The 27,541-nt window shown below is 27.4% G+C and overlaps 1 protein-coding gene across 2 annotated transcripts in view; it reads right to left on the bottom strand.

Moving 5' to 3' along the window:
* Nucleotides 1–25,856, bottom strand: part of LOC129958763 (neuroendocrine protein 7B2-like) — a 51,001-nt gene extending 25,145 nt beyond the window's left edge. For both annotated transcript variants that reach the window (XM_056071435.1, XM_056071436.1), the window contains exons 1-2: nt 25,779–25,856; nt 16,505–16,815 (exon numbers count right to left, since the gene is read on the bottom strand). In XM_056071435.1, coding sequence (XP_055927410.1) covers nt 16,505–16,814 — 310 coding nt within the window. In that variant the 5' untranslated portion in view covers nt 16,815; nt 25,779–25,856. The remainder of the gene's footprint in view (nt 1–16,504; nt 16,816–25,778) is intronic.
* Between the last annotated feature and the right edge of the window lie 1,685 nt (nt 25,857–27,541).

The following is a 27,541-nucleotide window of genomic DNA, read 5'->3' as shown; positions in this document are numbered from 1 at the left end:
TCCTGGAACATAAATATTTTAGTGACGGTTTCTACCCAATTAATAATCAAAATTTTTATTGAAAGCTGAATGACATTATTTTCAGCTTAAGCAATGCTTATATTAGCTTATATGGATATATATTTCAAATTTATTAAAACCGACAGAAGAAGGAATTGGATTAGTTATTTGTTAAGAAAATATGAGCACTATTTTCATCCTGAGGAATGCTGAGTAGCTTGTTTGGATATGTATTTCGAATTTATTAAATTTGAAAGAAAAGGGAAATGGACTAATTATTTATTAAAAATTTTGATGCATTTCATTCATCAAAAACTGCTTACACTACTAATATGCGAATTTATAAATTCAAACGAATATTTATTTACATCGCAGCCTATATTACAGGCGATGAATTTTTAATAACTAAGATAAATAAAATAAAACAAAGAAACTATAAATCGTTACTAATACTTCAACAGAAACTAAAGAATTGGAAAAATAGTAGATTTAAAAGGTGAATAACATCATTGTAATTTTAAAAACCAAATGAAAGCGACTAAAGAGTTATTGGATAATAAATAACTGAAAACAGAATTGTAATTTTTGTACATTTTTAAAAGATACATTACTTTTTTCCTAAACTTATTGCAAAACCAGATAACAGTGTAAAAAATATCGAAAAAAAAAATCGCCTTTAAATGTATTTTTATAGTAAATCCATGTATAAGCAGCTGGTTTGTTTACCATGGAAATTTCTAAACAAGCATAACTCTTTCGTGACTGAAACAAATTCAAACCTTAAACATATCACTGTATTCTAGCTTGTGTGTGTGTGGGGGGGGGATCGTTGCAAATAGCTCTCCAATCGAAGTAGACTTCATTTCTAGGGTTTTGCAAAAGAGCAGGTCGAATATTTTCAGCATGTTCCGAATGATTTACATTTGGATACCAAGATATTTGTCTGTTGCCATAGCATTACTAGTCTCCCTTTTTCTTTGTTGTACGAAGACCTGCTCATTTGATTTTCGATCGATAGTTTCCCTCGTCGTTTCCAATCGATCAGAATTCTGGCTTAACCTTGAACTTCATTGACACTGTCGAAAATAAGGTTTTCCCCCTCCCCCCAATTTTAAGATTTGTGTTCAAGGGCGGAGTAAGCTTGTTGGAAGTCCCTGGCTCTACATCCCCTTGTATAATACAGTGTGTTTGGCTTTACATTCACTTGTATATTCCTTTCATGATTCAGTGAAATATTTGAAATCTTTATGCATTTCGGCTTGCTAGCAGTTTTTTTTTTAAATATGTATAATCGCATATTTCTATTGATTAGTAAATTCTAAGGTTATTTAGTTCTTTTTTTACATATAGATGTGTCATATAATTTAACTTGCCTTCTAACACTGCAGTTCTATTGCAACTTCTGACTTTTTTTTCTTTTTTCAAAACACAAAATGATCCTCTTTAAAAAGGAAAAATATCAATAATTAAGAAATATCAAAATACAACTTATGGCCATATTTTTAAAATAATGAATATTTGAAGATGTAATGTTTTCAAAATTAGTTAGTTATTCGTAATATAAAAATGCAACTGTTTATTAATCATTTATTTATTTTTTAAATTCGAAAATTGTATTTAATATATTAAATGACGTATACTTTCCCAGTAATGTTTCAGATGCACTGTTATAACAAACACTACAATTTATATACCTTATTAACCTTACCTTATTTTTTACTGAATTATATTTATCTTTATATATAGCTTATTTCTACTGAATCATATCATTGGAAATAACTCAGTATTGAAAAGATACAGTCCGTGCAAATATAATAAATGAGAATGTGATGCAAATTAAAGTCTTTACTCTTTTGTTGAATATGAAACTAAAAAAAAAAAATCATAATTGCTTTCTGAAATTTCAAACACATTATTTTAAATCTTGCTGCAGACAGTATAATTAAAATGATGCATACTGTTTATTAAAATCATGAATGCAACTCTAAAATGCAATATATGAAAATATTTCGATTTCTTATTACAATATCATGATTTCAATTTTTTTAGAATATTCATTTATGATATTGTCATGTTGCTCAATAAAATTTTTGCTATTAAATACCATACAGCATTAAAATGGGTTAGTTATTTTATTGATCTTCTCAAAATGAAACAGTTTGTTAAACAGATTTCCATTTCTTTTTAAGGAGAGTAAATTCGTTTTTGCAAAATTACAAAATGTTCAAAAGTGTTTTTTTTTCTCTTCTGAGCTGAGATTCTCCGAAAATTCGCCAGTGTTTAGTTCGCTTCACATTACTGTGGTTTAAGGTTCACAAAGCTACAATTATTGTCGGTTCTCAAATATGCTTATATCTTTACTAAGCACTAACTTGTCACATGACAAAAATAATAATAATAAAAATTCCAGAAATATCTAGATATATCTTCCCTTAATAAGATTTCTCGTGTTCAAGAGAGTTCGAAAGAGTTTTCTCGTGTTAACGAGATTTCTCGTTCGTTTCCTGTGTTCCTGTTCTCTGATTAATATAAACAGCAAAATTGGGCAACACAGATAAGTGTTTTAAATTGACTTTTAATAGACGTTTAGCAAAAGTGAGAAGGGAAAATCGACGGTAATCGAGAGTTTCTGGTTTTAATCTTGGCCGAAGTAGCTAACTCAAAGCAAATAATTTTATTCATTATTAATTATTCCAAAACGGCAAAGATGACATTTATTGCAGTCTATTTCTCTGCTTAGTCTCACTCCACGTCAATTTAAGGTGTAAGTAGGCTTGAAAATGCAATATATAAAACTTTTCGAAACTACTAAAGAATGCAGCACATTTTCTTGTAGGTTGATATTATTGAGAATGAATTACAATGAATATTCCCAATTGTAGTAGCGATATTTATAATAAAATTTTGCATAAAATTATTATTAATAATTAAACAAAAGATAAAAAGCATTTAAAAATGATTTCAGAATATTGTTATAGGGTCTATTAATTCACCAGAAACCTTTTTCTTGGAAGAACTTAAAAAGTGATTTCCTTGAGTAAGCGAAGCATACAAACCAAATTAGGGCTCATAAATAGTAAGCTTTCAATCTTTTTATAATGTATACAAGCTTATATCTAACTGTATTTGAAGAAAAGCGAATAATGCAATATTGGATCTGTTTTACCATCGACTTTCTCGTTCGCTTTTACTATATAAACAAGCAAACTAAAATAATCTTTTCAAATATGGCGATGTTTTATTTGCTTTTTGATCATAGTGAAGAAGAATATTGGAAGAATATCTCTTTCCAAAGACATATTTTATTCAATAATAGATGCAATCTTACAGTTTCGATTCAAAGACTTTAAGGCAAATTCGGATTTTGGATTTATTATGTTTGCATAAGCGTATATAGACAGATAGATAAACAAGCAACCCTTTTATTCATGGCCCGGTTATACAAACGTGAGTTACACATATGACTAAACGGATCACCTCTCCATTGACAATTTGGTACAAAATTTGATATAAATCTACAGCTGTTGCATACATTTGTTTAAATTGCTTTCTTATATTTGTAAAGATAGAATTTAATAATCATTTTTTCTTTTTTACTCATTTCCTGACTTTCAAAATACGTGCACTTGTTTATTCTTGAAGACAACACACAATCCTAATTATTTCGGAATTCAATTATCAGTTTAGCCCCTTAATTGAATCAAATTTTTATTCTATACGACACGTGTCACCTGGATGTGAATTTAAGTAAACTGACAGAAATAATATATGTTGTTGTTTCTTATGGCACTTGTTATGCACAAACCCGCTGTTAGAAAGACAGCGATTTTAAGCAGGTGGGGGAGCGTTACTTGTTTTTATAGTAGCGCAATCTAGGGCCAAGAAAACGACTTAGCTACACATACGTCACAACCCTTTTCACTGGGCGGACTTCATTCACTCATCGTAATTTAGACCTGAATCAGAGAACGATCACCCATGATCCAGTGCCCCCCAGTGGTATTACTCGCGACATGGAGGACTTTGTGACCACGACACATTTATACATGCGTCAGCCACCAGCCAGTTCGGCCGGCGGGGTGCGAACTAGCAACCTAAGGGGCGCGAATCCAACGCTCTACCAACCAGGCTATCCCGGCCAAGACATAACATATTAAAGACTAAAAAGCCGAAAACAATTCAAACAAAATTTCTGTCAGTACTTTAATGAAAGTATATTTATAAAATAATTTTTTTTGTATGTGGGTGTTAACGCCATATATCGACAAGATAAATAGACGAATATTATTCTTAAAAAATGGATTGCTATTGATGAGCAAGCTCAGATGAAAAATATGTTCCTAATAATGTATTTTCAGATTATCTAAATTTAAAGGGCGAATGCTTTAGCAATTGCCGTTCTTGCTTTTTTGCATGCTTGGCAATGAGATAGTGGACAGAGAATTTTACTATATCAAAGGCGATCAAAACAAAGATTACTTTTCTGTCTTTAGCAGATGCAGACTCAAAGTATTAACTTTGAAATTCCTACAATTCCTATATTTCTTTATCTGCACTGATTGAAAAGGATTTTACGAAATTTTAATAATATTTTTGTTCGTAGATTCAGAAATATTTTGTTTAAAATTTGAATTTTGTCTAATTCCTGTGAAAAACAAGGTTTGTCAAATGTAATATTTCATACTATTTTGCTCAATTTTCCAAACTTAATTAATTTTCAGATGTATTTAAAATAATTCTTTTCCCATCTCCAATGCTTGTTAAGTTCTAGGAATTAAAATATCTATAAATATATCTTTCGAGGGTCTTTCTTTTTTATAAAGTAAAATTAAATTGGGCAGAATTTATTGTACCTGTAAACATTTTATTCAAAGGTACAGTGCCTGTAAATAAAACTGTCAGAATTAACAAGATTTCTAAACCACAGTTTTCAACAATAGATCAAAAACAAACAACTGCATATTTGTATATTTTTAATGATGGAAATAGCGTTAATCTGATTACAATAATAAAAAAGTATTAAAATTAAGAAAAGAGAAAAAAAAATTACAATATAATAAATTTTTAAAACTACAAATGATATTTTTTATTTGAAAGTATTGTACCTGTTGTGTCAAATCCCATTTGATCTATCGCAACTAACGCCACCATGATTCGAATAATAATAAAAAGAATACTTGGTTTTTGCGGATAGGCACCCTCCTAACTACTGTCTGGGGCCGATGCTGCGCAATTGAGGCAAAAACCACGTTAACTGTAGATACTATGCCTACATATAAGGCTTCAACCCCCTGCTGCTTGAAAAGTTAATGCTTTAGTTGAATATTTCTGTACTTGCAAATAAAGTTTATCTGTATATATTGCGCTTAAAAACATCGTTATCCATGAAAATATATTCAAAAATTAAATACCCCTTTTTCAGCATTATTTATTAATAATTTTATGCATCCATAATATATCTATCATTTTTTATGCATCCATATTAAATATATCATTTTTTATGCATCTATCATCTTATTCCAATAATCAATGTTTCTTTTGCAGATTTAACATCATTTGTTAATGAATTATAATTCCTCCTCATCATTCACCTCTAAATAACCTTCATGAAACTTAATTTAGCAAAACTTAATTAATTATTTCATATAACAAATGCTAGAATTATCCTAAAACTAGTTTTATGTTATTATTATTACCTAGAAACATATCACAAACATATTACCTGGGATTTCATAATAAATTATTTTCCAATTTGTCTGGTATGTATTCAGAAAGATTACATTTCAACATTTTAAGAGACTTATTAAATATGTCTGCAATGTATAACTTAATATCAAATTATTAACGAACCGACTCTTAAATGGAAATGAGATCCATTTAAATGGAATCCGATTCTCTCTAAAATAATTGGGGATAATCCGAATAATAACTCTTCAAAGTAGTAATTTCGAAATTTATTTAAATTCCTCATAATGATGTGATGTTACCTGCTAGCATCCGTTACTTGATAATGATTGTTATTTCTAGTAGGATCAAATCTAGGTTGAGCGTAGGAAATTTATATTGAAATGAAAATGAGTTTAAAGTACAGAATTAAATATTTATTAGAAAGAAAGTATGCTTTTTCTTCAAAACATTTTTCAAAGGTTTTCTGAAGTCTTTTTATTTTAATCTTTTGTGAGGCATAGGCATTTAAAGTAGTAAGAAAAGTTCCTTTTAAATTATTTTGATTTTCTCTTTAGGATGAAATTCACCTTCGAATAAAATTAAATGTTTAAAAATTTTAGCATTAATAAAAACACGCCTATTCATGTCGACAAACCATGAGGTAACAATTTGTCATTTCGAATCTACAACAAAAATATTTTTTTATGGATATGGAACATCAAGTGAAATGATAATAAAAAAAAAAGACTGTTTGTGACATAAAATTACAATTTCAAAAGGTCCCCAAAATACATTTGAATCAATTTCCGAACAAGATTCTCTTCGAAAATTTATTTAATTAACTTAATTTTTTACAAAAATAATTTATTATTTTTTACAAAAATAATTAATAATTTTTACAAAAATAATTTTTTTTTACAAAAATAATTAATAATTTTTACAAAAATAATTTTTTAATGACTTAATTTTTAAAAAAATCATTTTGATTATGATAGACTTCTCTGAAGAAGTGAGAGTTCTGTAAAAGAAGTTTATGCTGTAATATAAAAGTTGTCGCCACTAAAATACAGAAGCAGTAAAAAGTAAATACTGTCAAAGTTATGCAAATAACCTTTGACCAGTGCTTCTGATTTTTTATATCCTTTACTGATATATTTACAGTGGACATGGCTTAACATTCTTCCATCTTTTCAAGCAATTGAGTGCAAGTTTTTATTTAAATATCTGCATACTTAGTTTCAGAGTATTGTGCCAAAAACCTCCTTTTTGCATAATTTGGCTATAAATTCAATATTTTTATTCTATAATATTAGCTCATTTAAAATCTCAAAAATAAGCTAAAACTATACTCTGTTTAATTCTGTGAATCTTAGTCCAGTGTAAAAGAAATTTGTTTAGACTGATAAATATTAATAAATTTTTTGCTTAGAAAATATAAGATTGCAATTTATTTTATAAACCCTTTGAATTTTTTTTTCTATTTATTTAGAATTTAATTGAAAAATTTCTATAAATCTTCAGAATTAAAAAAAGAAAAAAATCCTTATTTTACCTTGTCAAGTAAGGGAGAAAATGTTATTCGATTTAGATAAATAAATAAAACAACAATTAAATCTGAACTTTCTGAAATAGTAATCGAGTTCTAAATTAATTCTTATAAAAATCTTACAGAATAAAATTTAAAATAAAAGTAAAATAAATGGGCATTTTACCATTTGCTTGGAGCAAAAGGGCCAAACATGATTCTTGTTCTCCCCCCTCCCCCCAAAAAAAAATAAAACGAATAACCAACCAACAAACAAATAAATGAACAAATTATTTTATTTCTAAAACAAAAAAAAAGCACAATTTTTCATTTTTAGGAATCTATATATGCCATTAAATATCTATACTCGAATTAAAAATACATTCAGATATAATTACGAAAAATTAGTCTCCTGACAGACAAAATCCTCACAAATCAATACCTAAATCCATGATATTAAATATAATAATGCGTCTAATTAAGCTTTTCAGTTTAATTAAAGCCTAATTTTGATAAATTTTTCACATTTCTTATTAATTATTTTATTTACTAAATCAAAAGAAATTACGTTATTAATCAATCTGCTATAGAATATCTTCATAATATAGCCTTTAATATAGTGACGTAAATATATTATTTGAAAGTACATAAAAAGAGCAACCGTTTTTTTAATAAAACGAATTTCATAAATCTTTATTTCAATCCGTGATTTTTTCAGTTTTAAGTTGTTAAGTTTAAATTCATTTTCTTAATGGCATAATATTAATAATTAACAATTAAAATCGTTAACCAATTATAGATAATAATTAATTAAAATTAATATTTAATTACATGAAATTGAGCGCGATTAAATATCATTATAGCATTTTAACGAATATCTTGAATTGGGATTATGAAACTCGCACAATAAAAAAAAAAAAAAAAAAAAAAAAAGGAATTCATTCATATAGGAATGAATTGCTTGATTTTTAAAATGTAACACTGAACTTTCTCAATAAGAATAAGTTGATACTCATTTCATTTTTAATATATATATACATACATTCTGTGAAGAGCAAATTAGTTATTAGCATTTGCCAGTTATAAAAGAAAAGTAACAAATGTAATAAAACAATTTTATTATTACACGAAAAAGATGATTTTTTTTTTTATTTTCAACATTTCCATTATTTAATTTTCGATTTATTATTATCATACAAGATATAAAACTGAAATTAAAATTTTTAACTCTAGGTAATGCTACATTTATAGAATTAAAATTTAATTAAAGTAATTCATTAATGGATAATTAAGTTTTGAAACCTTTATAACAGTGCATTTTCTCCGAAAACACAAAAAAGTGCAAAATTCAAGCACATCAAGAATAGAGTGAGAAATCTATCACAAAATTCCAATATAACAAGCACGAAACGTCAAATTAAATAATAGCACGCAATAAAATCCGTCTTACTTCTGAATACTCCGATACATAAAAGCTGCATTCTAATATACATAAAATGAATCTCGAAACGATATGTTGCTGCACTAACATTTTGAAAAAATCCGGGTGCTCAAACGTCAGTTTACTGCAACATAACCACACTCATTACAAATACCTCCCACCTTTTATTGATGTGACAGCAAACCTATAGTTTTCGTGATTTTTTTCTTCACCATGGTTGTTATCCCTGAACTGCATCGATGCACGCAATTTAGTGCTTTCCTAAACTTGACTTGTACCATTAGCTTCTAGTATCATAAAAGTTTAGTCAATCATTGCGGCATTGCTTTTTTCACGATTCTTTTATGGAATGTTGCGAAAGGAGCTGCTTATGATGATCTGTCAGCAGCTGGACTTAAATAGTCTTATGTTAGCTTATAATTCAGAAGTATCTTTAGAAATCCTCCAAAGGAGAAACGTTACGATCTGTTAGAATAATAGCTAATTCACCAACTAACCGATCGATCTGTCAGTACAAATGGATAATGGACAAACATATGCCGCAAATCTCATATTGCTTTGAGATGAGAACTCTGAATTGTGCAAGAGACTCAGAAGCTTTTCAGATGTAGAAACACGTTTCATTAATGGAGTAGATATATGTTTGAGTGGTTCTAGAATAGTGGTTCTAGAGTGGTTCTTAATGGTAGTATTCCCTTTCATTTGCTTCTTTGAAGTTTGAGATCACTCATAAGTCCATTTCAAAGGTTTGCTGTATAACATAGAATTACAAATAATAGAATGTTAATATTTATGGGGTTATACACAAATATAGATATTAACTTTAATCAAATGCCTGTTTGTTCCCTTCTTCAAAAATGTTTTCCCTTTGTCGAAAAACTTCATTAAATCTCATTAATTAAGAAACATTTTTGAACTTTAAAAAACATTGCTTTATTTAAATATGTTAACAACATTAGTTATTGTAGGACATATCTCTTGATCTCATACACGACCAAATGAAAAGGACGATATCTGGAGGGGCATACAGCCTTTCAAACTTCTCCGAAAGATCGTTTAACCCTCGACGTCAGAATTAAAATGCACAAGTCCACATGCTCGATAGATCTTCGGTGGAATAAGGATCCGTAACTGAGCCCCTGTTCAATCCCGCTGTCGAGACCTTCCCACCAAGCCGTTGTGGGATCGAATAAATCTTCCCACTGTAGGATTTCAATAGAACATTTTATCTCAAGTAATGTACAATATAGAAAGTTTATTTTAACAAGAATTTACTCTATTAATAGTAGTTCAAGAATGAAATCATTTCCTTGAAATGTATGCATCTGTATATAAATAAATGAAAGAAAGAAAACCGAGTAACGCTTTGAAATATAAAGATAATAATTATTATTAAAACAGGAACTTTTAAATTGAAAAATAAAAGGGGGGCTCAATCTTTCTTGGTAGAGCCATCTTTTTTGAAGAAAAAAAAACCAAGTGAAATTTTCTTCGAATAAAGGATGGAGCTCATTTTAAAATAATCTTAAATAAATTCGAAATCATTTTTATTTTTGGGAACTTAATTTTGATTTTCAATTTTTGAGATGAGCCAAAAAGTAATGACTGAATTCTGAATAAAAAAGAAATAAAGTGGTCAAGAAATAAAATTTTGTCTTATTTTTTTAATTTCATAATGTGCGTAAACTTATAAAATTTATGTTTATTTATAAATAAAAGATTGTTTTCTAACAACACATTGTTAAAGAGACAAAGAATATAATAAAATGAATAAAGTTATGAAAGTGCTAAAAATGTTTGCTATTGTCTGTCGGAATTATTGTCTACCGGAATTTCATGGATATAAACATCGAAATCAAAGCTTTTAAAATTCTCGTTGTAACAGTCTTTTATAAATTTTACTTTCGAAGATTAAAGGGGGAAAAATAGAGACTTACTCGGTATTTGTCTGCAACTTTTATATTGAAAATCTGTATTTAGTTCCAAGAAGTTTGGAGTAGTTTTCTAGTTTATGATGATCTTATTTTATTTACAATACGCAAATAGTTCGATCTGATCAGCGTTTCAGAATTTAGCTTTTTTTTTCCTTTTAGAAGAAGATTCATAAGTAATAAGATTTAAATGTAATTTTATAGTAAAAATTTAGGAAAAAAAAAGAATTCAAATATTTTGAGTAGTTATTAAAAATTTTAATGTAGTATTAACGAATTTTATCGTCTTGTAAATATAGTTTCCAAAAAGTGATAATATTTCCAAAAAGTGATGCTTGATTTTCAAAGGGAATGGATCTTTCTCCTCATTTTAATTACTCATATATGTAGTACAGAATATTAATGTATTCTAATTATAAAAAAAAAATGACTTTGAGATTGTAATGAATCTCCTAGTTTTAGATTTTTAATCCTTAAAAAATATTTTTTGGATTTTGTCTCTCTATGAACACGTAACTGAAAAACGTAACAAGCTGGATGGATACAATCTGTCGCTGGATTTTATTACTAGGTTTGAAGATAGTATCGGATTTGAAGCACCTTCAGTAAAAGAAAAGCTGATCTCTCATAGACGTGAGCACGATTTATCAAAACGTACATTTATATCACAAAATGCTTCATGTAAGTCAAAGGAAAGAAATGCAAAATGCATGCCCGATTCTATTTATTATTCTACGAAACTAAACATAAAAGGAATCGCATTATGCAGGGATACGGGGTTACATTCCTTTTGGTTTATTTTTTATAAATTTTTTCTGTTGGTCGTGTTCTGAGAAATTACGCAGAAAACTACCGAAGAAAACAATACATACGTACAAAAAAATTGGAAAAATGTGTGATTCAGGCAGAAATGCTTGGAGTAAATTAAAATGCTTTCACATTTGTAATACATTTAAATTTTTATATGATATTATTAAGTGTTTATTGTTTTTGTTTTTGGTGGTATTCATATATATATATAATTTTAGACACTACTATTTAGTTTTTGATAGTTTAGTAGTTTTTATCAAAAACTACTTTTTAGTTTTTGATATATTCTCCAAAGAAGAAAAAAACTGCTAAACTGTCGCTTTCTTTCTCGATTTGCTTTGGAGCAGAGGTCTGAGTTTTTCTCTCATAAATAACCATGCCCTAGCTGAGAATTGAATCCATTCAGATCGTGCTCAAACTATCATACCAAATCAGATCGGTTCTTTGAATTTTTCAGCCATATTCGAAACTATAATATGAAATTTCATCTTGGGGGAAAAAGTTATCTCCTAACGTTCTTTTTTTTAAAGAATAAATACTTTAATTCATCCATTATCTGTATATTTAACTATCCACTAAAATATATAATATTTTAATTCACATCAGTAATCGTTTTATTAAAAGAATAAGTAATTTATTACTTATAATATTCTTCATTTCTTCTCGTTAGTTATTTTTATCAAAAGTATGGATGCTGAAATCAAATTATCTAATCCAAAGCTGATCTAATAATTTGGTCAGCAACTGGAATTTTAATCTTATTATATTTGAACATTTAATGAATGCTTGGAATTTATTCTTCATATTTTCATAGCGTTCTTAATTTCTCTATAATAATCAAAATTTTCAAAAAAATTTTATTTCCTACTTTTTATCATACTGATAATAGCCTCCGTAATGATATATATCAAAATGCATAGTCTTAGTTTTTAATATATTTTATAATTCATGATAATAAATATTATGAAATATAAAAATTACTATTGCTCGAATTAATTATAGATGTCATCACTTTGGTGAAATAAAATTTTAGTTAAAATAATATATTAATTGGTAATCAAGAGTTTTGCATTTAATAAAATATTATAGTATCATCAGTCAAATTATTGTATAAAATTGCGAACTCAAGTAGATGATGATTGAGTGTAAAATAGATTACCAAAATATACCCTTATGAAGGAAAAAAAAAAAAAAAGAAGAAGAAAAAGCGAAATAAAGCTCTTAAAATAGATTAACATACAAGATCAAAATAAGGCAGACAGTTTTGAAAGCCAAACAAGCATCAAAACACATTTCTTCAACTGTAGGAAAAGTCACTGCTATAATTCAGTTCGGCATGCTAGTATACTACATTGATCAAAAATGAAAACACCGGAATGGTGGTATAAAACAAAACGTACGAATTTATTGGCCATATTTTATTGCATCTCCTTCAAAGTAATCCCAGAGTGAAATAAACTCCTGCCAACGTTTTTCTCTATCTTCAATATAAAGGGCTTTAAGCCGTGTTTGTGAAACATCTTCAGAGTTCGTTGCGATTTTTTATTTATCTGATTAATAGACTCAAAAGGGTAATTACGAAGAGGTATTCCTACTGTGGAAAAAGAAAAAGTTTGCAGGTAACTTATCAGGTAAATAATGAGCTTTAGAAAACGTATTTCATGATTTTTTTGTCGAAAATTCACGATTAATAATAGTACTACGAAAAGATGCATCATCATTTTACAAAGCCCATTCCACCACAGCTTTTATTGTTTCTAACGTTTTCTTTAGGAGAATTTGTTCAGTAATGTTTCTAATTATTAAACTACAATCACTGATATCCAATTTTCTGATTTGATCTTAATGTTGACGATAAGATGAAGTGGATGATCTTCAAGAGCATGATTCATCTATAAAAGATTTTCTAAACATATAATTCTATTCAAATATTCTTGTCTTTGATAAGCTGTTATCTTCAAAGGCCTTTCGCAATATTTCAAATATTTCTGTCGCAAGAATTGCTTTACGTAAGGAAATTATAATGCATAATTTTTACTCAGTTATATTAGAAATTTTGAAAAATAGGCAAAGATAAAATTCGTATCTCATTAAAAACGAATTTATTTTCAAACGAGAAAATAAAGTAAATTTCTCATTGTTGTCAGATGTTTATAGAAATCGTAAAAATGTTTGATAAAAGTTTCAAGATCGTATCTACTATATATGAATTTTAAATGAAGCATTCCGTGTACTTTTTTTTTATCACAGTAGCACAATCTCATTAACTTTTTTAAAAGATAGTAGAGTCCTTATTTGATATAATTTAAAACTAATGCATCCATTCACTATATTAACAGCAATAGCCATATTATTCTTAGATATATTGCAATTTTTTCAAATAATATTTAATGCATAAAATGGAATTTACAAATGACAAGCAATATCTAAAATAAGATACAATTTAAGAGATATAAATTTATCTCTTGGAGATTGATGCAAGTATTGATTGGACGTTTTTATCTACCGTTACAATAAAAAGAAGTGAAGCAGAAAGCATTTCATTTTAATAGAAATAGCATTTAATAAAAAATTGAAAAACAGATGCAAGTTTCTTTCATATTCTTATTCAATCAATTTTTAAGAAACGATATTCAAGAAAAATCAGTTATTTAAGCAACATCTGTTAAAATGAATTTCATTTTTGATTACTATAAGTATTGAAGATACATGAAGATGTCTGAATTTATGAAGTGAGTCTTTTATATTAAGCAAAATTTAAAAAAATTAATAAAATATTCCTTATTTGTAACTTGATAAAATTAAAAAAAAATATTAAACAAATTGTACTTGAAAGATAATTTCTAAGAGGTATATATTTATGCACCACTTTTCATAATGTAATTTTTTTTTACTCTATCGTTGCGTAAAAGTTTTTTGGAATTTGCTTATAAGACTATTATTAGTAACTTTTACAAAATGAATACCTCAGAGATAAAGTATTATAAAAGAAATTTGACTATATTTCGAAAAAAAAAATGGTATTTTCGGTTTTTTTAAAATCTAAGATTGACGGAAATATTTTTGATTGAACAGCTGAATTCATTGCTATCTTAACCAAATAGTTTTCACAGTATTAGAATGAAAAGTAAAGTATTAAAAAGGTTACTTTTAATTAATAGCTGTCATGTATTGGCATAGAAGCGTTTATTTATTTTGAGATAACAGAAATTTCCATCTAGATTTTCTTTCTAATGTATTTTCTATAAATTGTTTTATATTTTACTTGAAAGTATTAAATATTACTCAGTTTGATTTATGACAGAATAACTTTTACAACGTTTGAAAAATGTTTTCATTATTGTATAAAAATTCATTAAAATTACATTAAAGTTGCTTGTTAAGTATTTAGTTTTGTCAAATATATTTTGAGCATATCTCTGTAATGTCTTTTAATATGAATATTAAAGACCTGGTGTAAAGAACAAATAAATAATTAACCGATTTAGTTACTAAAATTACTACTTCATAAAAATAATTAGGATTTTCCCAAAATGTATTTAGATCAAACTAATTCGTATAGTTATAAGTTTTAATAATCATTCATTTCAGTCATAGTTTATCATTTATCATAATCGTAAATATTTAACTGAATGTAATGATTTATTGCAAAAATTTTCTCCTGTATTTTCATTTTAAGCTGGCCAACGACATATAGAGTTTCAGAAGTTTCATTTGTTGAAATTTAAATCAGACTTATTCCGCTTTCAGTCAAACTTTCGACTCAAAAACTGGAGTATTTTTTTCTTTTTCCGGCGAAGCGTATTGTATCTCAGCTAATATTATAAATCAAGAATTCTACTTTACTTTTAAGCATTGAAAAGGTAACAAACAATTTTGTATCTTGCGAATAATAGATTCTCTCTCATCTGAAGCATAAAGATTAGATTTTATTTCAGGATATTATTTTTCATGTCATTTGTATTAAGTGTACATAAATTATTTCGGATATTTTCCTTACTTCTAAACTACAGATAATTTTAACTATACATTTACAATATTTGGCATTATATAATTAATCAAACAGATCATATATAATTATATAGTCTTTATAAACTGTAAAATGGGTATATATTTCTCGAAAATTCAAAACATTTTTGTTTACTCAAACTTAGAACCGAAATTTTAGTATTATAATTTTAAATGCAGAATATTAACTCCATTTGATTTCAAAGTAATATTAAAAAAAATTTTTTTTTTTAATTCAGGTAACGTCTTGCAAAAGTAAGAATTTGAATCAGCATTCTTTTCTTATATTTCTATATTTTCAATGATTATGGCATCGAATACTGAGTCACTTTCTTAAATTAAACTCAATAAAAAATAATTATTCAGATATTTGAAGAATATTTAAAAAAAAAAAAAAAAAAAAAAAAAAAAACGCATCTCAAATGCCATTTTGAAGGATTCGTATTCAAGTGCAATGCTAATTTTATGGGGGGGGGGGGAGACATGTCATGGTTTCTTTCTTAGTTGATCTGACATGAATTCAATCCAGCTCAAAAAGTGGCAAAAATATCTAATTAATAGCTCTTTTTTATGTTCAAACCTCTTCTCAAAGATTTTTTTATACGCTATATACATGGTACTTCCCTTATTAATGAGTTTTAATACCGGAATTATTCCCACTCAGCTTAATTTATAGCATTTCTAAGCAATCTATCGGGTATTCCAAAACACTAATTGATTTTTGTTTTCCTTAGCTTATTTATGTTAAATCAGAGTTTAACAAACTCATTTTAAAAATATTAAAATGTGTTCGTTTTTAAGAGTTTTTATTTTAGTTCTGACGAATGTGGTAGATTTTTTTATTAAATTCAAAGAATTTATTTCAAAGTTTTTCTTCCCCTGCTAATGAGGCCTAAGGCACTTGTCCTATCTGCCCCACCCTAATTAAGCCACTGCACAAATAGGGCAATTATTGGAGAGACTAACATTGGAAAGGCATTTAAATGACATCCATTAGAGAAGGTGCTCAAGATTTATAAGCAATTTGGATTACCGATAATATATATAGGGTTATTTAAGATTCTCTACACAGGATGGGCACAGGGCAATTATTGGATAGATTAACATTGAAAATGCATTTACCTTGCACCGATTGTTTCCCATACAAGCTGGAGTGTTGCAAATATTCCTGATCTCTTATCGAAGGTTCTCTTCCGAGGATGGCGTCTCTGCGAGCTTCAAAAGACCTTGGTTCTGGTTGTGGTGGTGCTGAATTTGATGGCAAATTTGGGTAGTCATCGAAATTCACTGCCAGCGCCCCTTCGGGCCCTCCCATCCGACTCATCACATCTCGGAGTAAATTATCGGTCAGCGAGTCCAACTGATCATAACTGTGACTCGCCGTTATTAATATCAATAGCCAACATGCTGAGAAACGGATCAAGGAATTCATACTGAAATAAAAAGCATCGAGTCAGATAGAGGATTTGCAAAACCTTTTGTTAAAATTAGATTCAGTAGTTGTTACTGGATTGGACAATTTTAATAATAATTTTAAGAATGGGAGATTCATATTTTTCCATTTTAAATAAATTTAGGTTGTCCAAACAATTTTCTTTTAAATTTCCGTACAGAAATTCTGATTTTTTATCTTGTTAAATGAAATTTTGCTTTTGCAATAAGTATGTACTAAAAATTTATGAAAATATTCTTTACACTTTACAATTTATATGTTTGAACTTTCATCTGAAATAATTTAGATTAAAATGATATTGGATCACATTTAAAGTGGTTTGACTTAAAATTGATATTTTAAACAATTTTTTCATGTAATTTTCAATAAATAATTTTCAATAATGTAATTTTTCAAAAAATAAGATTATTATCTTTAGTTTTGTACAGCAAATTTGAAGGTTAATTTACAAAGCACTTTGTCTTTGAATGTAAAGATTTTTTTCCCCTTCCATCATTTGTTTTAAATACAGCGAATTATTGAAATAAAAACGACGCAGTCACATAAAAGAGTTGTTTGCAGTCTGCTTGAGTATAACTAAAAAACAAAAACAAATGCCTAACTTTTTTAAATCCTTTTTTGAACTATGCCAATAAGTGGAAGCTAAATATGTGATAAGGTGTAAAAAAGATCAGCGTAATAAAATATCTTTTTATCCCAAAAGAGGGCAGAAAATTTTTCCCCTCCTGCCTATTTCAACAATCTTAATTTGTGCTTAAAAGGGGAAAAAATATCTTTTTGCAATCCTCTTGGTAATTGGTGGTTGAAATATCACGTTGATTTATCCCTGAGAAATTCTTCCCCGAGCCTTTTATTTTTCATTCTTTTTATCGAATGGATTGTAAAATAGTTCGGTCGGAAAGCTAAGAGAGATTTTACTTCAGAAAGAAAAAATCCCGTTAGAAATATAATGACTACACCATTTACTGAATCCGAAACACCTGCGTCTCGAGTTTTAGAGTCCTCATTAGTCAGTAATTACGCTATCAAAATGATGGCAGTGATTTTATAAAAATTTCAAATTAGATCCTAATTTTCTATTTCCTATCTTGCATTCGGTCATTTTTGAATATCAACTGATCTAAAAGGATAAATTGGAACCATAATAAGGTAATTTCCGTCTTTTTAAATATTGTTGGTGAGTAACTGTGTAATCAAAATGATGATCAGGTAACAAATTGTTTTCTATATCGATATCATATCTAATCAAGGCGATATCTGACACTCGACGTCAGATGTGTGAGCAGCGTGAACCAGACCCACACAAATGACATTTCTTCCGCAGAATCAGGTTTTGAGCTTGCAACAACACAGTTTCGATAATAAAAAGCTACCAACCACTGATTCATTTGCCATAAGTTTTTAAAATTCTATACCTGCTTAATTTATTTATCATGTAAACTATTATATTTCGGTATATTATCGATTTAAAATATTAAATCGAAACTTCATGACGTATTGTTCTGTATGGTTTCCATTTAAGGGAATTAGTTTCTTGTTCAATGAAATTAGGAACTCTCTTTTAAAGCTCTTTGCTATCAAGGCTTTTATTTTACTTCTGTATAAATAAGTAAAAGCACAAGAACACCTACATCTGATTGTAAGCACACAATAATTAAAATGCATTCTAAATTGTTTCAAGTTTTTAATATAATGATCACATTTTCAGCTATAATGTAACATTTAAGGAATGTAATCATCATTAGAACATCTAAATTAAATAATGGCAAAACTCATCACTCTAATTTGCATCATAGCGAAAGAAATTAATAGTGTTTTCTAAGTACACATGGTATAGACAAAGATACAAGCTTGATAGGAGTCCAACACATTGAGATGATGGCTTTAAATCTATATATATATTATTGTGTAAAAGTGGATAGCAAGAGACATTTGCTGTGCATTCAAGTAATATCAATGCAGATGCCAGAAATTTTCACTTATTAAAAAGAGCTAGAAATGTTCATGAAGTCACTGTAAGGTATTGCATTGCCTTCAAAGCCAGGCATATAAGAAGTACAGTGTTGTTTTCGCTCAGTGGGAAACTTTCGATAATGAGAAAAAAGTTAATGCAGAATAGATTTTGATTAGAATGTCGGAAACTCCTCCTTTCTGTTCCTGAAATAATGTTATGGATCACGCTTTTGAGGGCATTAAAATTTATTATCAATCAATCAAAGACAGAAAAAAGAAATTTATCGTACAGTCAAGCACTCTAGAAATCAAAACCAATCTGGATTTCTTTCCCCGTAATAGTTTTATGTACATTACTTTCAAACTATTACTGCTGTTACTTGAAAGATATAAGAAAACGCTTTAGTGTTTTGGTGCTGCAACCTTTGTTGACATCATCAAGTAGTGAAATCTGACAGGTTTTATGACCAAAATATTTTCGAATATATTAAGGGATGTTATGCAATTTTTCAATGGATAATTCAAAGCGAATAGTCGAAGTCGCTAAAATCATTTATTTATAAAGAAAGATTTTAATTTATTCAATAAATGTAATTAATCTAATAGAAAAATTAAGTTTTCACTTTTTTTAAGATTTCGGTTGAACGTTTATATATATATATATATTCTTATAACAAAAAACGTATTGAAGTACATACCACTTAATGTGTTTTTATAAAAAATAAATTTAGAAAATAATGGAAAAATAATGCCATTAAACTTTTTTTGTTCCAATCTGTGCTTTTTCTTCAAAAAAAATTTATTAATTTAATTTTGTTTCACTCAAAAACACAAAATGAAGGGAAAGGCCAAAGAAAATTATTTGTGACGAACAAATGATTTAAATGAAATGGCGAATAAAAGAAAACAGAAAAAGGAAACAAAATCACAAACAGAAGGTAAGGTTTTAAACAAAGCTATAATTAAATTATCATTCACAATGGAATGCAGAATTTCATTTTCTTTTTCAATTTAAGAGGCTGGTTGGAAGAAACAAAAGCTATGCTTTATTTTTTCAGTAGCTAATGAAAATAGACGAAACATTATTGTTTTGAGATTATCTTCAAATTAAATCCATTTTTTCATTATGCACAATAATTTTTTAACAAATACATTTATTAAATAATGCATTTGTCAAATAAAAACAAATAATAATTTTTTTGCAGAATACAAACTCATATTAAGATGTATTTTAAGCATCTTTCTAATTTCAATGTGGCATTTATCTTGTTAATGAATAAAAATATCAATTCAGTAAGGAAATATATAGAAAAATTTATTACTTTTTATTATTGATTACCGTGCAATATATTTCTATCATCAAGGGATTCGTTTTTTTATGCATATTACTCGAGAAACATAATTTTTTTCAATCAGAAAACAAGAATTGGTGTATAAAAATACAAGCTTTAAAACAAATGGTAGAAATTACTGCTGAATGATATAATCATATTTGTCGAATTATCTTTATTAATTTTGAAAATGTGGTGTAAATTTTCGGTATATTTCTATATCATAATATACATATAACCTAGAAACATTACTTTAAAAAAATGCTATTTATTTTTCTTTTTTATAACTTTAGATTCTCTAAATCCTTACATATTACTATTTTCTCTTAATCAAATGAAACTCTGATATTAAATATTTCTTTAGTTAACATAATGAGGGACATGCAATTAAACTGATAGACCTTCTTACTGTAATCAATAAACTTTTAACATTTAAGACTTTTTTATTTTCTTAAATATGCTTATGTCCTTTGGATAATGACACGAATTTTAGTTAGATGTATCTAACACCGAAAATTCACTAACAGGCTCTTTAGTTTAATCAAGAAATGGTGAGTCATCATGAATTAACTTTTAAAAGTTGATCTGAAAAATTTAAAGAAGTTCATAATAAGTAGTCTCGCTAACAGAGTATTAACAAAAATTTACCGTTACAATTTTAGGATAAAGTTATATCTTACTTTTTTCGACTGTGCAATAAGTTGCATCCTTCAATTAGCCAAGATTATTATAAAACATTTGTCATAATAATTTTAATTTGCTTCGAAGTTATATGAAAATGTTTAATGTTTATGAGAATATTTTATTTTGGAATGTTTTGGAAATAGCTTATCGTGTCAAATCATTTTTAGAAAATTTGTCTTAGCATATCAATAATTAAATGGGATCATTTTCTTCGTGCATTACATCAATCTACATTTATAAGGAGAAGATGAATCTCTTGTCATGTTTTAGGATATGCAAAAATAATGTTTAATGAAATTTTTGCAATAATATTCAGAATATGATGGAAAACAGTTGTTGCTGTCTACCAGTTTAGTTTATAATAGAAAATGTACCAAAGTCTATAATAGAAAATGTACATGAATTTATTTTAATTTCTGTAGGATATATTGCCTCTTATAGCATATATCACTTTTTGTTACTTCTTTTGATAATTTATTACACTGTGGAAATGGAATCACTAAAAACAGGAAATTATGCATGTACTTGCTCTTATCTGGCTTCTAATAGCCAAAGATAGCATGAGGGTAGAAATCAACCTTTTGTTTATCCATTCATCGTTCTTTCTTTCTTTATCCATTCTTTTTCCATTTCTTTAACCTATCTTTTTTCCATTGAGTAAAAATAAAAGCTCGCAAGGTAATAGTTTTCTACATAAAAATTATGAGACTCCATGCCATGACGGTTCGTTCCCCATCAAACTAATTAAACACAGATAATTCTATTCTGAATCTTAACATTATAGACAGAAATAGTACTTTAAGATAATATAAAATTTTTTCTTTGAGACACTCATCCTTGCTAATGAGGTTGATTAGGTGATGTAACACTTAGCTTATAGATAGGAAATAATGCACAATTATATGCATATCAAACGGTTCTTTTATTTAAGGAGAAACAGATGCGGATTTTTCTAACAATTTTTTTTCTTCGTAATATTAAGAAAGGAGTTTTTATCCATTACTGATATTTCTTTGAACGAACCATGACGAGATACTCAGTTCAAAGAGAAAGATACAAAGTAAGAAGAAGATTAAATATTTTGAACTTATTTAGCTTTAAAATGGATACTTTTCTCTGTAGTTTAGCTGATAACATTTGTAAAATTTATTTTGCTGTTTAGATAAATTATTTCTTAACAACTGTCTAGAATTCTAAAGTTTATCTTAAACTCCTCAATTTATCGCTCTTTGATGCCCATATTTAGTAGCTCGTGATCAGGATGTGCGGTACTGAAAGTTTATTCTAATTATTTTTGCCAACGAAAAAAGCATGGTAGCTGATTATTAATAAAATGAAGTAAATTTAATTTGCCCCCTTCATTTTCAGGAAATTATATGTAGTAGGTAAACTTTTGTGGATATTTATCGAATTTCTAAAAATAACTTCTACATTAAATTATACCTTATACTGTTTTGATGCAGCTGCTGTTTTCAACGTGAGCAACTGCTTATGCTTAAAAAAATTAACTGTGATCGCTTTCCTACTGGAGTTTTTACCTCAATACTTTTCCTACTCACATATACTTTTTTTATTATTATTAACACTTATGTATATGTATTGTGATCGTTCTTTTCATTTCTGCTCCTTCTGTAAAATGTGTGTGTGATCATGTTAGTGAATTTTTTTCTTAAATACGTATATAAATCCTATATATTATGCAATATCCATTCATTTCATTTATTATTATTATTTATTAATATTTAAATATTCTCTCTATTTTGTAGTTTTCTTACAGTTTCATATTATAGTCTTAAATATTTTTATATGTATCGGGATGCTGCCAGTGGTGTATAACGCAGATTTTTCTGGACAATTTCCCCTTTTCTGAGCACCAATAAGCATAGACAACTTAGTTTTCGTCATATAATACTCACTTAGTTTAAACGTCTTTCTAAACAATAAACATTTTTGATTGCATTTCTCTTTTAACATGTCTTTTTCACATTTTTATTCAGCAACAGAAATAGTGGTATTATTAATAAATACGAAAAAAATTTAAGAATCATTCTTGGCAATCACACAATTTTAAGAATGAAAGCAATCCTTCAATTTGGTTAACATGTATTAAATAGAGTATTTAATAGATTGGATTTCTCAGATGTTAAAAAATGACAAAACATCCCAGATTGTTTCCAGTTTCAGTGGCAGTATGCAGCAAAAACTGATACCTCTAGCAAAAAGGGATCTAAATAACATATACTTATTGTATCTGGAATATATTTTAGAATTTCAATAATGAAAATAATTTTTATTGAAACATTTGAATGGAAACTTTGCAATTTATATTAGAAAATTCGTAATTCCCTTTACCATGGCCATTTGACCTTTACATGGTAAAGGAAAATACATTTTTTATTTAAATGTATGCATTGAAATCTCTCTCTTTTGCTTTCGCAGCTGGGGAAATTTTGGAATTCCACGCTTTATCGGTTCCCAAGACTTCAGTTTAGAAACTGAATTACGAATTGAAAGATGATTTATCAAAAGGATGTGATTCTAAAATGCAAATGAGGTATCTTTAGAACTTTTCTTACTGCCTACACTGCATTAATAAAGTTTTACTTTAATGATCGAAATTCATTCAATGTCAAGAGATATTTATAGCATTTTGTGCTCTCACATAAATATAGCTTCTTAATAGGATTTTGCAAAGATAGCGAATTAAGTTTTGTATACTTATCTAAAAAGTTTCTGCCTGTCTTTATGGATCCAAATATATTTTGAATCTAAGAATAGGGAACATTTAAAAAAAATGAAAATTGCTTTTCAGAAAAAAGAAACCAAGTATTCCTCTCTGTAACTTTAAATTAGGCTTTTTACTAATTATTTATTATTTTTAAACTTTTGTTTTTTATCAATTAAAAATAAGACATATGTTGAAAAAAAATCTTAAAATTAGAATAACAAACTGATAAAACTCAAAAAACCCTTATTGATAAATTAAAATAGAAAAAAATACATACATAGGTAATCTTTTATTTGCAATATTTTTTTTTTCAAATATGCTGCAATTAAATTTCATTGGAGTAACTGTATTACTGAAAATTAAAAAAAGTGGAACATTCTCAGATGAATATCAACTTAAATATTTTGAATTCTTTCATACCTGATGGTTTATTTCCCGAACCACTTATATCAAAGTATTTTAGGACTTATGGTTCAGTTTTTAAACCGCTTAATGCAGAAAGTATAATTTTAAGCTTTAAAAATATACTTTTTTTCATTTAGTGGCTTAAAAAATAATAAAAGTTTTAATTGGAAATTTATTTAAAGCTTTAATATATGGGGTTCAGGGAATGATTCAACATGCTTGAAAGAGTTAAAATAGTTTATCAGTATGAATATTATCGAAAGACCTGATAAAAATAACTTTTGTATTACAGTTAAATTTATCAGTGTAAAAATCAGCATTAGAATTTTTAATTTAAATTAATGATATGCATTTATATAAGAAAAAGTTTCCTTCAACCTGTGTCAATATTTTATACAAAAGAATTTTCTCCAATTAAAATATCATACAATAATGCTTCTTAAAATAAGCTTTTATTGACTCGTATTATCTGCTAGTGATCATTAAGGAAACAAAAAGAAATGTTTCTTTTGATTTTAATACGACTAAAAAAATTAAAAAAAGAAAAACAGATTTAATTGACATATAAGATGGATTTCTAAATTACCATCTAGCATTCATTATATTTATCCACTAAGTATACTGAAAGTATAGAAAAATAATAAATTTTAGCAATAACTTTAAAAGTATCTGAACCTTTCAAACAGAAAAATAATTTTCCTTTTGTTTAGAGAATGATCATATTCTGTGTAAAAGAAAATTAAGCGTTTATATTGAAGGGATAAATTTCACAGCATTATTCTAATTTCAGAAAATTTAAAATAACTATCCATATTTTATATAAACATGAGAAAGGTATCAATCTCAAAAGTAGATCAACACAATAATTCATATATTTTACGATATAATATCTATCTAATGCATTTTATTTCCCGATACATTTACATTTCTTAACAATATGGTAAAGAAGTTATTTTGAAAAAATGCGTACCTTTTTCTAAATGATAAATTATCTTTGAAAATAAGTGCATTAAAATTATAAACATATTGGAATAGAAATGAATAAGAAATTGAAAAATAAATTTCAACTGAAAATATTAACAACAGCTGTTTACAACAGCTTTTTCATTTCTTGTAAGTAGGAGTACATAAAAAGAACTAAATATTGTTTGGCATAACAATAAAATACATTCTTCCTACAGTTGAAACATATATCACAATTAAAAAACGGTTTAATTTATTTATAGAAAAACTTATAAAAATTATTTCTTTTAGAGCAGTTATTATTTTCAAAAAACAAGCCTTGAAACTTTTTGGATGCATATTTGATTCCTCGACATTTCCTTAGAAACAAGTCTTTTAAAACACATAAGATCTATCGGAAGTTTTGCATGCAATTGGAATTTGCTTAAGACCATCTTTTTTATTAAAAAACAGATAATTCTCTATTAAATACATTAATTTTAAAAAAATGATTCAGAAATGCATTACATTTCCTTCACTGTTCCGCAGCTTTCAAGACATATTTTTATTTGTATTTACTTATTTAGAAAAAAATAGAAACATTTTTTTGATTCTAAAGAAAAAATTTATTAGTTTTGCAAAATCAGTTAAAATTTATGTCTTTTCAGTATGATTTTAAAAAAATGCAAATTTCTTAACATATAATGTTTACTTTAGTATTTCGCCGAAAGCATGCATATTAATCTAATGCTTCTGCAAACATTCTTTAATTTTTTTTGTTACAAACTGCATAAGGAATGCCTTTACAGTATATCATTACTAATTGCATGAATCGAACGAATAGAAAAGCGAGAGATAACATTTTGAAACAAAAGTATAGAGACGTAATAGGAAACTCACCTTTACTGCTGGCTAGATACCGTCTCTGGACGACATTAGTGTCTTTAAGACCAAATATGGCGGGGTCGTTGATTTTACGCATGCGCGGATCGATATCATCACCGCAGACGATTTTCGTTTTTCGACAGCGCGCTGCTTTTATTAGATGATGCGGGCTGAGCAGAAATTATCACCTGCTAAAATTCATCAAAAATATGATTATTTTTCTACTATCAGGTACGAAGACCTTCAATTTTCCATGCAAATGCGACAGATGTTTTATTCCACAAATTACAATTAAATTTATTTTTAAAACACCCTGGGATTCTTTTACGAAAACTAGAAGAATTTCCTGGAATTCTAAAAGAAGTTTCATTTAGTTACCTCTAAGTTTTATAAATTCGGCAAAAAAAATTACTAATTAAACAAGCATTTGATTTATTTGTTTTATGCAGTTTATGCATTTATTTTTCACTTTTCCATATCGTCAATCTAATTAAATCCAGAGAGTAATCTTTGCTCACTTTGAAGCTTTTTTCTTTTAAAATGAGAGTTCTTTGATAGTGAAACTATTGGTTTTGATTTCTCAATTTTTGGCATCTCTAAATCTGACAGAGAACGACAAGGTTTGAGTTTACTTGAAAGTGTTTAGGTTGAAAGGAAAATGCAATGAAATGAAACTTGGAAACTCTTATTAATTCTAGTCACTAAAGCTATTTAGGACGCAACATATTTGAACACTTTGGATAGAAATATATTGACATAAGGGATTACATGAGAAAGCTATTAACGAAATTGGAAGTAATTTAGACTCCTTATTCTGTTTGAACTTGGCAATTCCTCTATTATGAGGTGAAGGCTAAATGTATTTGACGGAAATATCTAGTTTCTGTAAGTGCGCACATCTTCCAAGTTACGAAAATTATCTAAATTATATGATTTTGCTTATAATCTTTATTCAAAATTTATGCGTGGTTTCTTTAGTTTCCTAAAGTATCCAATCTCTTTCCATAATGTATTGCATATTTAGGCGTCTTTATGTTAAGTCAGCAATCTAGAATATCCTTGGGAACTATAATAAAGAATTCTAAAACTTTTTATAACTAACAAAAACTCTATCTCCCGAATTATTTGCGACTCTTAAATAATTTTTCGGCAGTTTACAATTAAGTTAGAGTTGTTTTAAAATGAATCATTCTTTATGCCGCAGCGTCTGAAAACAGTTGGATTTTTCTTCTTTATTTTATATTATTTATAAAAATAACACAATTACACTTTTAAATGCAAAAGTTATAACATTAATAATGCCATTATCACAATTAAATTAAAAAATCGAACTTTTACTTTAATGTTGATTAGCACTTCATTAAAATAGATTCAGTGAAAGTATATTCTCTTAAGTATTGATTATTACCATTCTGCAGATTATGGTAGATTTTCGTCGTATACTTAATACAATTATTATTACCGCAGAACATGAGAAAGGAGGAATTTATTAGGTATACATATCAGAGATTTACTTAAATTCGACATTGTTAGAGAATGCTAATTTAATAATTTTAATTCTATAGATAATGACAAGGATTTTTTAAAATTTAAAATGAGAATTCATTAGATTTTAATGGAAAAGATAAAAAATGCAAACTACTATTTATTATTTTAATATGCAGTTTTCATAACTAAGAGATTAGAGTTGCACTAATTCTCATAAAATACCGAAAATAAAAAAAGCTTTTATCAGTGTTTTAAAAAAAGAAAAAAAAATTCCACAATCTGGAGGACAA

Source organism: Argiope bruennichi, chromosome X1, assembly GCF_947563725.1.
Source record: "Argiope bruennichi chromosome X1, qqArgBrue1.1, whole genome shotgun sequence".
Lineage (NCBI taxonomy): Eukaryota > Metazoa > Arthropoda > Arachnida > Araneae > Araneidae > Argiope > Argiope bruennichi.
This window is presented reverse-complemented; position numbering and strand designations above follow the sequence as displayed.